Source organism: Juglans microcarpa x Juglans regia, chromosome 2S (assembly GCF_004785595.1).
Source record: "Juglans microcarpa x Juglans regia isolate MS1-56 chromosome 2S, Jm3101_v1.0, whole genome shotgun sequence".
NCBI classification, from domain to species: domain Eukaryota; kingdom Viridiplantae; phylum Streptophyta; class Magnoliopsida; order Fagales; family Juglandaceae; genus Juglans; species Juglans microcarpa x Juglans regia.
The window spans coordinates 19774521-19787079 of NC_054597.1; the positions used below are offsets into that span (position 1 = coordinate 19774521).

General features: G+C 42.5%; 1 protein-coding gene across 2 annotated transcripts in view; it reads left to right on the forward strand.

Annotated features, from left to right (window-relative positions):
• Positions 1-256: 256 nt before the first annotated feature.
• Positions 257-12559, forward strand: part of LOC121252572 (carnosine N-methyltransferase-like) — a 41282-nt gene continuing 28979 nt past the window's right edge. For both annotated transcript variants that reach the window (XM_041152280.1, XM_041152281.1), the window contains exons 1-2: positions 257-507; positions 1947-2019. In XM_041152280.1, the coding sequence (XP_041008214.1) occupies positions 398-507; positions 1947-2019 (183 nt within the window). In that variant the 5' untranslated portion in view covers positions 257-397. The remainder of the gene's footprint in view (positions 508-1946; positions 2020-12559) is intronic.

The following is a 12559-nucleotide window of genomic DNA, read 5'->3' on the forward strand; positions in this document are numbered from 1 at the left end:
TACGTTAAATTTTATTTAGTTTTCAATCTAATGGGCAATTACCGCGGCCTTTGATAGTGACCAAAACATCACTAGCCAAACCCAAAAGTCTAATTTATATTAACAATTTATCTCAATTTATTTTATTATTATTCAGTAACTTTAACTCACAAATCTTATTACTATTTACAATTTATTTCATTATTATTCGTAATCTATCTTATTACTATTTACAATCTCTTCTTAACTTATTTTCGAATCTAATCTACACCCATCCCGGTTCGTGCTTTGTTCGTGATACATGGACAACTCTCAGAAAAGAAGTGAACTGACAGGACAGTACAGGAGAACACACAAGGCAGGTGAGAGTTCCTTCGATTGATAGGAAAAAAAGCAAAGAAAGGTGTCTGAGATAGAAATGTCAATGCCGCGAGTAGAGGAGGACGATGGGGAACAGCGTCGTCGTCGGAAGCTTGAAGAAGCCCTTGAAGTCAAATCCCTCAGGCGCATCATCAGCGCCTACCTCAAGTACGCCTATTTCTCTAATATCTTCTTCATCTTCTTCAATTGATTAATTATTATTGTTTAGGTTTGAAATCTAACGGGAATATGGTTTCTTTTACTCTGCTTTTCCTTTGTTTCTTAGTCTCCACTAAGCCGACGTCGTTGTACGATTATAAGCTTATTGTGCTCATGGGAAAGTTTAAGGCTAACTTTGGGATGATTCTTGTATCCTGGGGAGTTGAATCGATTTAAGGAATATTGGGCAAAGGGAACTCGGAGTCATATTTTTCAGTTATTTGGAATTGAAAAATATAATTGAAGTCCCCGTGAATTTTCCAATTGAAAAATAATGGTTTTTAGGACTGTTTCTTTGATAAGTGATGCATCTGGTATTTCAAGATTGTGCCAGACGGAAGTATCTTTTTGGGTCATTGGTTGAAGAGTCGGGAGCCTCTTTTATATGAATCGGCGTTAGTATTCTTAGGGAATAGACTCGTGTGCTTGAGCTATGCCTATTTCCCTCATCAATAAAACACTTCTTTACCGATAAAAAGTTATTAGTAGGGAAGAGAATGTAGTCTGGAGTTATCTGCTAGCTTCTAAGAGTCCTGGGTGCTCTTTGCTTTGAATTCCTAGTTGGTATAGTAGTTGTAAGTCCAGAGGCTTCAGAGAAATTTATTAAGCTCGAAAAAAGACTTTGTTTAATTAATGAAAAACTTGTGTTCTGCGGACAAATAAAGACACGGGTATCCAACTTAATATATTAGCATGAGAAACTATGTTTTAAAATCAAAACATAAGAATGACTGGTTAAAGTGGGCAATTGGTAATATAAATAACTGAGAATTGAAGTATCTTCCTTATCATTTTTCTTGACTTATCGGAAAAAAAAAAAAAAAAAAAAAAAAATTTGGAGTATCTTCTGTTTAGAATTTTCCTTCTGTCCTTCCAAATCTTTCTTCTATATATTTTTTGAAAAGGAGCAAAAAAATAATCTAAGTGTTTATATGTCAAATATTTTTGAGCTTTCTAATCTTTTAACCACTGCTGTTGTTACAGCCTCTAGATAGTAATGGGACATATATAAATTTTTTATTTATTGATGATTTATCTTAAAGTCATTAGCTGGGATTGATGCTTTACCAGATAACGTTCATTCAACTTTTATCTTCATATCCAAGACATATTTGCTTCATCAAATCTGCCATTTTCTTCCATTATTTTCTTTTTTATTTAACTCTTATTCACAGTTGCATTAAAATAAACTCATGCATGTATTTGATTGTGTTGGTTTTTATCCTTTAGTAAGCCTTCTGATGTGTTCATTGTGCATATGCCTTTTGTCTATTATCCAATCACAGAACTTTATCTTCTTTTAGCTGTCATTACTGCTTGTGATGGTGCACGTGATCTCTCTCCTTAGTCTTAATACTTGTGCTTTCCTACATGGACTTCTCGTACAGCTATCCAGATGCTGCAGAAGAAGATGTCAAAAGATATGAAAGATCTTACAAAAGGCTACCACCTGCCCATAAGGTATTTGCTCTCCCCTTCCTAGGTGGTAGTTTCAAGTTGCTAGTGAAATGCTTAAGGATGGAGTCGTCATTATCTCACTTAGTATAAAAGACAAAGTCCTGCCAAGCTACCTTTGCTATGTGCTTAAATCTTTGATCGAAGTAGTGTTATTTACTCCCATTTTGAAGGCATATTTGTTTTTTTTAACTTACATAATTCCATATCCTACACTAGAGAAGTTTAGATGGGCTATTCATCCATTGTGGTGCGTTTCCTCTTTTTTTTTTTTTTTTTTTTTTTTTTTTCTTTTCTGCTTTTGGCTATGCTGGTTGTTGTTCCTTTTCCTAGTAGGACTACCACCCATGGGTAGCCCAAGTGGTAAGGGTGAACTTGTGTATATGAGCCCATGTCACAAATTCGATTCCCTTGGGATCAAACTGTGATTTAAGTGGAAAGCATGGTGGTGGGTTGTTGTGTTAGTCTCCCCGGGGGTTTAAGTTCCATGGGTGAGTCCTAAGAGCTCTGCTGTGGGGTGGTTCTCCATCATTAAAAAAAAAAAAAAATTGTTTTTTTTTTTTTACGAGTAAAAATATTATATATATATATATCAATAGGAGTAACCAAGTACATTGGATGTATATAAGAAAATCCCTAACCCATACTAGAGAGCTCCTATTGTCCCAAAAGCCCGCGAAAAACTACCGAACATACATCAAGCCCAAGATAGAATAAATCACACCTCCCCAAACCCAACCCCAACCCCAATCCCATGCTTCCCGTAGCCTAACCTGCACCCAAAATACCCTCTATGCGAAATACTACCCAACATACATCAACCTCTATGCTCTCGACTTGAGCTACCACCCTTAACGTCATAGTTGATTGTACAAAAAAAGACGCTTCAACTCTCTGCTTTTCTTAAAGCTTGATTTTGTATCATGCGAGTGGCTTGCCTCAATTGCAGTGATTAGAGCTTTAAACTGGTATTCACATCCTCCATGTGAGATTCCCACAATATGCTGAATCTCATTAACCTTTTGCAAAACCCAATCCGAAGATGATTCATCTATATTGTTTAATGGAGGAAGAGATACCAAGGGGACAACGTCTTCCCCTGATGTAGTGCCCGACGTAGTTCCAAATGGTACCAACGATAAACCCTTGTTCAAATCTTGTGCCTCCTCAACAACACCAATGGTACTCTCCATTGGAGATTTGGGTTGGTATCAAGTCCCTTCATCTCTGGTGACCTTGTGTGTGCAATTTCAATGGACCCTACTTTAGATGTCGGCGTTACACCATGATCACGTGATGGAACCAGAGCCAAGGTTCCTATCGTTGTTATCTGTCTTCCCACTGTGCTCCAAGCCTTCCACAGATTTTGCTCCTGTCGTGGACTTCTCAGATACCCAACCTGTCGCCTTCTCCTCCATTATGACTGGGGACAAGTCAGAAACCTCCTCCAAGTGTTCTGTAGAAGCTTGTGTGCATTTTTGCTTGGAAGCTGTTGTCACCGACGAAGGAATGCCTGTATAGGGGTCCAACGGAAGTCCTAGGCCAGAGGAGACCCTTATCTCGGGGTTGGTAACCTTCAACCCATAAGTGGAGCCCTTCTCAAACACAGACCAATGGAGCTTCGGCCTCCATTTCGGGTTTGGAAGGCGAAATGAGCTTCTGCGGCCCAGCCCAAGTTTGGCCTTCCTTTTGTCTGGCCTCATGCTATTACACCCAACAACCTTCCCTTTTCTTATTTTTAGATGCCTCATACGTTGGTCCAAGCTCAGGCCCAAACCTTTGATTATCTTAAAAATCCAAGACTTTATCTCATTTCTAAACAATTTCAAATCCTCCTTCACACCCGTTACCTCATTTTTTTAGACTATGCAGATACCTCTGCAACTCGTTTTCTTCTGGACAGCTATCCATTTCAGGAATTGGCTTCTTGCTCCTTCCCTCTTCAGACCAAGTCCCTCCGAAAGTTCCCCTGCCATGCCTCCCTTTTTGTGTTTTTGTTCAACTGCCAGAAGATGGCTTGGAACTGCTTGCTGTAACGCCTGTCCTTGTGGTGGGTCTCTTTATAAAATATTTTGAGAAAGGACGACAGGAATTTACCGTCCGATTTAAAACTTTTTGCTTCTTCCCAGGATGCAAGACTCTACGTTTATAAAATAAAAATGTGCTTTTACAATAAAAGAGATTTACAGCGGAAAACATCAATTTTAATAATAAAAGGCCTCTCTTACATTTAAACCTCTTGCCTAGACTTCCGTGCTCTTCCTAATGGGCCGTGTCCGTCCTGATGCGTACTTTATTTCCTTTCCTGTGGGGGGGGGAGGGACATGCATAAAAACTAAAATGAGTCGAAGACTCGTAAGCATTACTTCATGCAGTTAAAATATAATAACATAGGTTTTCATTCATGCATTCATCATTCGTACATACTATACTTACATGCATGCGTGCATATGTGCGTTCATTTGAAAACGTCACTGGACGGGGTATTCCTTTCTTTTCGTAAAACGTGTCACCCGTCAGTGTCTTCATTTCTTAAAGTGCGTTCGTGCGTTCGTGCATTCATACATACATACATATATTCTTTCTTTTCACTTTCATAGGTCGGTACACATTGTTACACCCCGTGTGTTAGGGTTAGCGGCTCTATGGCCAATAGATTCGCCCGTGGCCACGGGTTGGAATCCCATTCCGTTATGGTGCAGCACTGGGTGCACTACCAGTACTACTGCCCGGCATTGCAATCTGCCCATTCATTGGTACCCTTTCATTCATTCATGTAGCCGTTACGTATCTTCATACATTTCATGCTTTCATTTCATTATTTCATGCTTTCATTTCATTATTTCATTTATTCATTCATGCCAGCTCTAAAGAGCTGGAGCTTTCATTCAGTTCTTTCTTTCATTTAACATGAGAAAATATTTCTTTTCATGAGAAAACATCATTTCGTGAGCATGGGCTTGAACGTCCTCTTTCATGACGTTCACGAGCATCACCTCGTGGCCTTCACAAAAGTATCAGTTCGCACCGTCCATAAAACATAAAGCACGGGCTCAAATTTCACCTTTCACGGCATCCGTAAGCATCACCTTGAACGTCGGCCTTCACGGCGTCCACGAGCATCACCCCGCGGCGCTCGTGACAGCGTCGGTCCGTAGGATCCGTGAAGGCGTCGGCTCAAGCTCATCTTTCGTGCATTTTCATCAGTTCGTTTCTTTGAAAATACATACAATAGATACATCTTATAGTCATCCATTCGCATGCGTACAATTAATAACTTTGGGTGCGTAAAAGGGGCTTTCATAGAGGGGCCGTACGTACTTATACGTTTGAAAGCATGGCATCTTCTTTCGTAAACATTTTCTTAAAGAGAAGAGCTTTTCATTTTCGTTTCGTAATTTCTAGAAAACTCCAGAAGGGCATGAACGTAATACTTACCTGGACTCCATGCTACTTTCATACCATACAGTCCATTCATGCGCGTGTCAGCTGGCAACCTACATGCATACATCACCTTAACGTCATTCTCTATTTAATGCATAAGCAACTGAACTAGAAATAGAACTACACTATACTTGAAACACTCTCCTTCTATCCCGTGCACTTACGTGCCCTTTTTTATGTTAAAACCTTCGGGGACCACTTATGGTCACCACATCTTCCAACTCAACGTCTTGCTTCGAGTGCTCATTCACTAAAGTGAACCCATGATTCACCTTAGGATTAAGACACTAAGACCTCTGTCTCATTCTTCTCATTAACCACGTTCTGATGCATGACTCAGACCAACTAAGTCACGCATCACTTCCTTAGACAGTACACTCGTCACTATCTTTAAGCATCTTAGCCCATATTAATCCTCATTCTCATCCATACAAGACACGGTTCTACGCCAACTCTGAGGCTTAAGCACCGTGTAACTATACTGTGGACAGATTACCCATTACATATGGTGAATCCGTCTGGTATACGTGTCTTGCCAGACTACACATGTACCTTACCCCTGTATCACCTAATATCAACATATAACATGTTGATTACCTGCTCGTAGGGATGAGGGCCATATTCTGATACCAACATTCTCTTAACCCAGCCAGCATGACTTTTCATGCTAGCCGTCCTTTCTTACAGTTCATCCCAACACTTAGTGCGACAAGGCTCCATTCACAACTACGCCTTGCGTCACATCACCTGACATCCTGTTACGTCACTTCTACGCCAACTTCTAACTCATCACGAGTACGGTTCCTCACGTACTCCTGTCACATCGTGACATTTCGTCACGTTCCTGCTACGCCATTTCTACAATAACTCTTCACCCATCATAAGCACGACTGTAAGTAACCACGTCACTCCGTGATGTTGCCCAATCAAGCTTCTGCTGCGCACTCTTATACTTATTTTGCTACTACACCCATACTTCCGACTGTAAGTCAATTATAGTGACACTTGTCACCTCAGATTACAGGCTACGCCATAACTATTTCGAGACATTGTTCCACAATTCCAGATACTATTCACCACGTTCTACGCCCATCAACTGCACAACCATCCTTATCTCTGCGACATGCCACACGGAGTGTCACTGCCTCGTGGAGTACACTATGTATACTCCCTTTCCACACGCTACAACCTATCATCAATATGGCATACCTGCCATACGATGCATCATTTTACCATATAGAGTACACTCCGTGTGTACTCCCTTCATACACACCACACCACATCACCATTATGGCATATCCGCCACATGGTGCATTACTCCACCATATGGAGTACATTCCACATGTACTCCCTTCATACATCACGCCGCATCACCATTATGGCATATCCGCCACATAGTGCATTACTTCACCACATGGTGCATTACTCCACCACATGGAGTACATTTCACACGTACTCCCTTCATACACACCACGCCACATCACCATTATGGCATATCCGCCACATGGTGCATTACTCCACCACATGGAGTACACATCATGTGTACTCCATTCACACACCACGTCATACAGAGTACACTCTACATGTACTCTTCCCATCCCACATTACGCCAAGAGAGTATATTCTACATATACTCTCCTTATCCCACACTACGTCACACACAAAGTACACTCAGCGTGTACTGTTCCCACTCCACATGCCACGACACTGATACAACACATACTCTGCAGCCACCCTACACCGCATAGTCCACAACACTGCACAACACAATTCCCAACTACACCACACTTCACAGCGCACTAAACAGATAAGCCCAACACTTCACTACACGGCACATCACATCACCACACTACACAGATATGCCCAACACTTCACAGCGCATCTCCATACTACACCGTCATTCCCCTAATACTAACAGCACAGTGCACAACCTAGTCCACTAATCAATATCTAACATAATTAAAAGGGATAGAGTTATACCATCGACGGGATAACTCGTGCGTTGCTCGCTGATCGTCATAGCCGATGACGTCGGAAAGGTCGTACGTGGCGGCTAACCTAAGTACGTTGATTGTTTGGGCGTTTGGATAGCTAAGTGTGGTCTTGGAAGGGCTCGTGAAGGCCCTGTGTTGGTGGCTATGAAGGGCGGTACACAGCGTACCTAACTGTGTACAGTGGCAGTCAGTCACATGCAGTGACTGTCCATCACGTGCAGTGATTACCCACCACGTAAAGTGGTGGTTTTTACCTAGGGCTTGGCTAAGGGAAATGTGGTGGATCTCGTGGTGGCGTCGAGGTGGCGCCACGGTGGCTCACGGCGGCTGATCTGGCCGCACAGTGGAGGAAAGGCCGTGGGAGAGTGAGAGAGAGTGTGCGTGCATGGGTGGCAGATCGGGGCCATGGGAGGTTGGGTTGGCTTGGTGGTGGCCTGAGGATGCCGGAGAGGGTGGTTACCCGCCGTGGGTGGCGGCGCACAGCGGTGGGGAATGCACAACCCGTGCTTGCGTGCGTGGGGAGGAGACCCGTGCATGGAGGAGAGGCCATGGGCCTCGGTTCCAAGGGAGGAGGAAGGGGGAGGTAAGGGGAGGTCCACGGTGGTGCCTGGTGGCCGTGGGAGCTGCGCACGACGGCGCACGGTGAGGAAATGGGTTAGAGACCCATTTCGGGTTCTTGCCGTGGAAGGAGAGGGAGGGCTGCGCAACAGGGGCTGGCTTCGGTGGAGGATGACGGCCGGCAGGAGAAGAAGCTGCTGTGGGAGCGGTGGCGCTGTCGGACGGCGCACGGCGGCACTACGTGCATCAAGCCCATTCGGGCTTTGCACTTCCAAGGGAGAGGAAGAGAGAGCGTGAGAGGGAGAGATCGGTGGGGGTGTGCTCGCCGGTGGAAGGGGAGCTGATGGTGCCGGTGGTGAGGGCTGCCGACGCACGGCGGCGCCGGGCTGAGCCATGGAGCATTCGGCGAGGGAGAGAGGCCGCGTACAACGTACGCTTGAGGGAGAGGGAGGAGAGAGAGAGAGGGCTGGGGAAAAGTGAGGGGAAAGAGAGAGGGGTCTGGGTATTGAACCCAGTCCTTTCGTCTTGGGGTCCTCGAAACGATCTAACGTTGAGATATTAAAACACTGATTTGAAAATGCGTAAACGTTAACTTAATTAAAAGCACTTAGAGGAATTAAGGTAAATATTATTTTAAACTAACTTTAGTTTATAAAATAATATTTCTTCATCATCAATAAATGATGAAGTCTTATTTAATATATTTAAGAGAATAAAACCATTAAATTAATTAAAACTTTCAACATAATTTAAATCCCTTAATATTTCAAATAACGGGAATTATTTAATAATTAATATTAAAATGATTTCCGACAATTATAATATTTTGGAGCTCTTCAAAATATTATAATTGTCTCATTTAAAAACAAGTTTAACTTAACGATACTGGAAATACTTCATATTTATATTTTCAGTACATTTAAAACATTGAGTGTGCCCTAGAAGTCACCTAACATCTCGAGAGACACGTCGTCATGGTTCGGCACACATGACGATGCTCGCAGTCGCCAGAAAGAATGGTAGACTGTTGCATAATTCCGTCATCGGAATTTGCTTACGTCAGAAAGGATGAGTCTTACGTAAGAAAGAGAGAAACTTATGTAAGAAGAAGGGAGCAAGGGTTACACATGCGTTGCCGCCTTCTTCCTTGCACCACCCACCGCCACCTCTGCATACGACTTGGACTACCTCTCCTTCCCCTTCTCTACCTCTCTGTTTATTTGTGGTGCAAGGACTGGAGCCTTCTTAGCCAAACTCTGTTTTAACTCCATAGAAAAGCTCTTCCAACCCATTCCTTCCGCTCCTTTCGGGATTGCTAAGAGACCACGACCCCCCCTACCACCACCATAGTCAGTTACTTCCAAAAAATGCCCATAATAATTCGACCTCCTATGAGCAAACGGAGCTTTGATTCCATCCCTATATGTCTTGAAGAAGTCTTTCATTCCCTTCGATAAAACACATTCTTCCACTGTACTGGCCAGGCAACAAGCACTGGCATGACTGAGCACCATCTCCTTGGTTACCTTCCTGCCCCTTTCTATGATACGACAATAATTTCCACCCTCCATAGATAACATAAACACCCTTGATTCTTTTAAACGATGTTTAAGAGTCCCCGTTGTCTAAACTCTCTCCCAAAGCTGTATAAACACCCTTCACCGGGTCAAACTTCCCATCGTTGGAGAAAAATCAGATTTGTGCGGCGAAAAAAACCAGACTGCTCAAAAACTTGGTTGTTGGAGATGGTACTGGCGTCGAAAGTCCCTTGTTGGAGTCGCTGGTCTTGTTTGTGTCGATGGATGTGCCAGAAACACAAATCAACTGCCTGGGGATGGCCGATGACGGAACACAACGCCGGAACACAGATCTAACAAAAAATCGTGTCACTGGAGGCTTGCCAATGCTGGACGACCCTTGGCGACTTCGCTGAGGGTCGGCGATCTTGTCTGTGCTAGCGGTGTGAAGACACTCGCCGGACTAGAGTGGGTGGGTGAGTATTGACGTTGACACGGGAGTTCTGTCTGTGCGAGAGAGAGATGGCGGCGAGATCACGGGGATGGAGGCTAGGGTTTAGAAAGGCCGACGGCGAGGGTGGGACGGCGGCGGAAGGTTGAAGGGATGGGGATGGAGGCTAGGATTTTTAGGGAGGGAAAAGTTGTCCAATGTAACTTTCATATAAAAAAAAATGTTATTATCATAAAAGTTAAGATTAACAAAAATAAATGGTTAATGTTTATGCTTCAGATATTTACTTCATTGTTTGGATATAAAATAATAAGTAGCTTTATTTTTTTCATCGATATGCCTTTCTGTAGAATAATTTGTTCACGAGGAGAATGTGTTTGAACTAGAATTGCTAATGATCTTATTGTGTTAGTCTACATGGCACATCTGCCTATTATCAAAGTCGAATGTGACTGTGGAACTACTCCAACATATTTATGTCTAAGGAAAATTGCACTATTACCCATTGTTACTTACACCCTGAACTTTGTCTCTCCACAATTTCGACCTTCATTTAAAGTTTTAGTACCAGTTCTCCCGTCTAGAAAAAATCTCCATTAACTTCAACTGATATATATATATATATATAAATATATATATATTTTTGATAAGTAAGATAGACAATTTTATTCATTGAATGAGATAGGCGAAGACCATGTATACATGATGTATACAAAAGAAAGCACCTAAATACATTCTATAAAGTAGAAAGTGAAAACAAAAAATCATGAGCTGAAGCTCCATTAATCACTATAGCAGAAAATCATTGCAATAAAGAGTACACAAAGAATTCCCGAAGTTCCTCCAAGGTGCGTTCCTTATCTTTAAAACAACGCTCGTTTCATTCCCACCAAATGCACCACATAAGACACAAAGGAAGCATCTTCCACACCGCAATCGGATCCAACTCTCGAAGGTATCACCCAAGCCAACCCAGCTCTACTAAAAACTCCATCCAACAAAGCCTTTGTCACCTCGCAGTGCAAAAGTAGATGATCCACAGATTCCACATGCTTCTTACACATAAAACACCACTCCATAACAACTTTCTCAAGTTATTGATTGTCAAAATGTTCCCAAGCGATGTTGTCCATATAAATAAAGCGACTTTGGAAGGCACGTTAGACCTCCAAATATGCTTCCAAGGGAAAGGAGAACTATACTGAACAATCAACACCTTATAATACGACCAAACTGAAAATTTTTTACTTCCCGTAGGCTTCCACAACAATCTATCCCTCTCATTACCCCGATACCCTGGGAATATAAAAAGCTGAAAAAATCTGAAACATCATCAAGTTCCCAATCCTGTACTGCTCCAATAAAATGAAGATCCCACTACAAGGATGTATTAGAACGGACTAACAAATCAGAAACAGATGCGTGCTAATCAGCTAACATACGAAAAATAGTTGGGAACACACTATAAAAGGCCCGATCACCACACCAATCATCAAACCAAAAACAGATCCTTGAACCCTCTCCAACAACCTAGTTAACATATTTAGCAAAACTCTCCCACCCCTTTCTAATAAACTTTCGAAGACTCACACTATAAACCCCCCTAACTTCCTTATAATACCAACCCCCCCAATCACTCCCATATTTCCAATCTATAACCTCCCCCACAACGACTCCCCTTTCGATTGATACCTCCAAAGTCACTTCCCCAACAAAGCCTTGTTGAAAATTCTCAAAGTATATGGACCCCCAGACCATTAGAAATAGGAGATCAAACTCTATTCCAACTAACAAGATGGAATTTAGTCTCCTCTCCCATTCCACCCCATAGAAATGCACGAAATAACTTCTCAATCCAGTTTGCCACCCTTGCAGGCAATGGAAATAAAGATAAGTAATAATTTGGGAGGTTGGAAAGTGTACTTTTAATTAATGTAATTCTACCCCCTTTTGATAAATATAGCTGCTTCCAACTCACCAATCTCTTTTGAATCTTCTCCACCTACCCATCCCAAATAGCGTTAGCCTTGATGGACGCCCCCAACAGAAGGCCTAGATATTTCAATGGTAAAGAAGTAACTTTCCTCACCTACCCCACGGGAACCATCTCCTGACTTACCGTAATTCATCTTAAGGCCCAAAACAGCTTCAAAACATAGTAACACAACCCTTAAGGCTTGAATCTGACCACGATCAGCATCACCAAAAATAAGAGTGTCATTTGCAAAAGGAAGATGAGAAAGTGTGATAGATCCATCGTTAGCATTTCTCACCGAAAAATCGGAGAGAAAACCCCCTCCTACAGCAGCCTCCACCATACGACCCAACACCTCCATGATAATAATGAAGAGGAAAGAGGATAACGGGTCCCCTAGTCTCGAACCGCGAGTGCTATGGAAAAAACCACATGGATTTCCATTAACCAACACTGAAAACCGAGCAGTAGAGACACAATTTCTAATCCATGTGCACCACCTCTCCCTGAAACCACATCTCTCGAGCATATAGAAAAGGAACTCCCAATTCAAATGATCATACACCGTTTCCATATCAAGCTTATAAAGAACTCCAGGAGCGCCCTC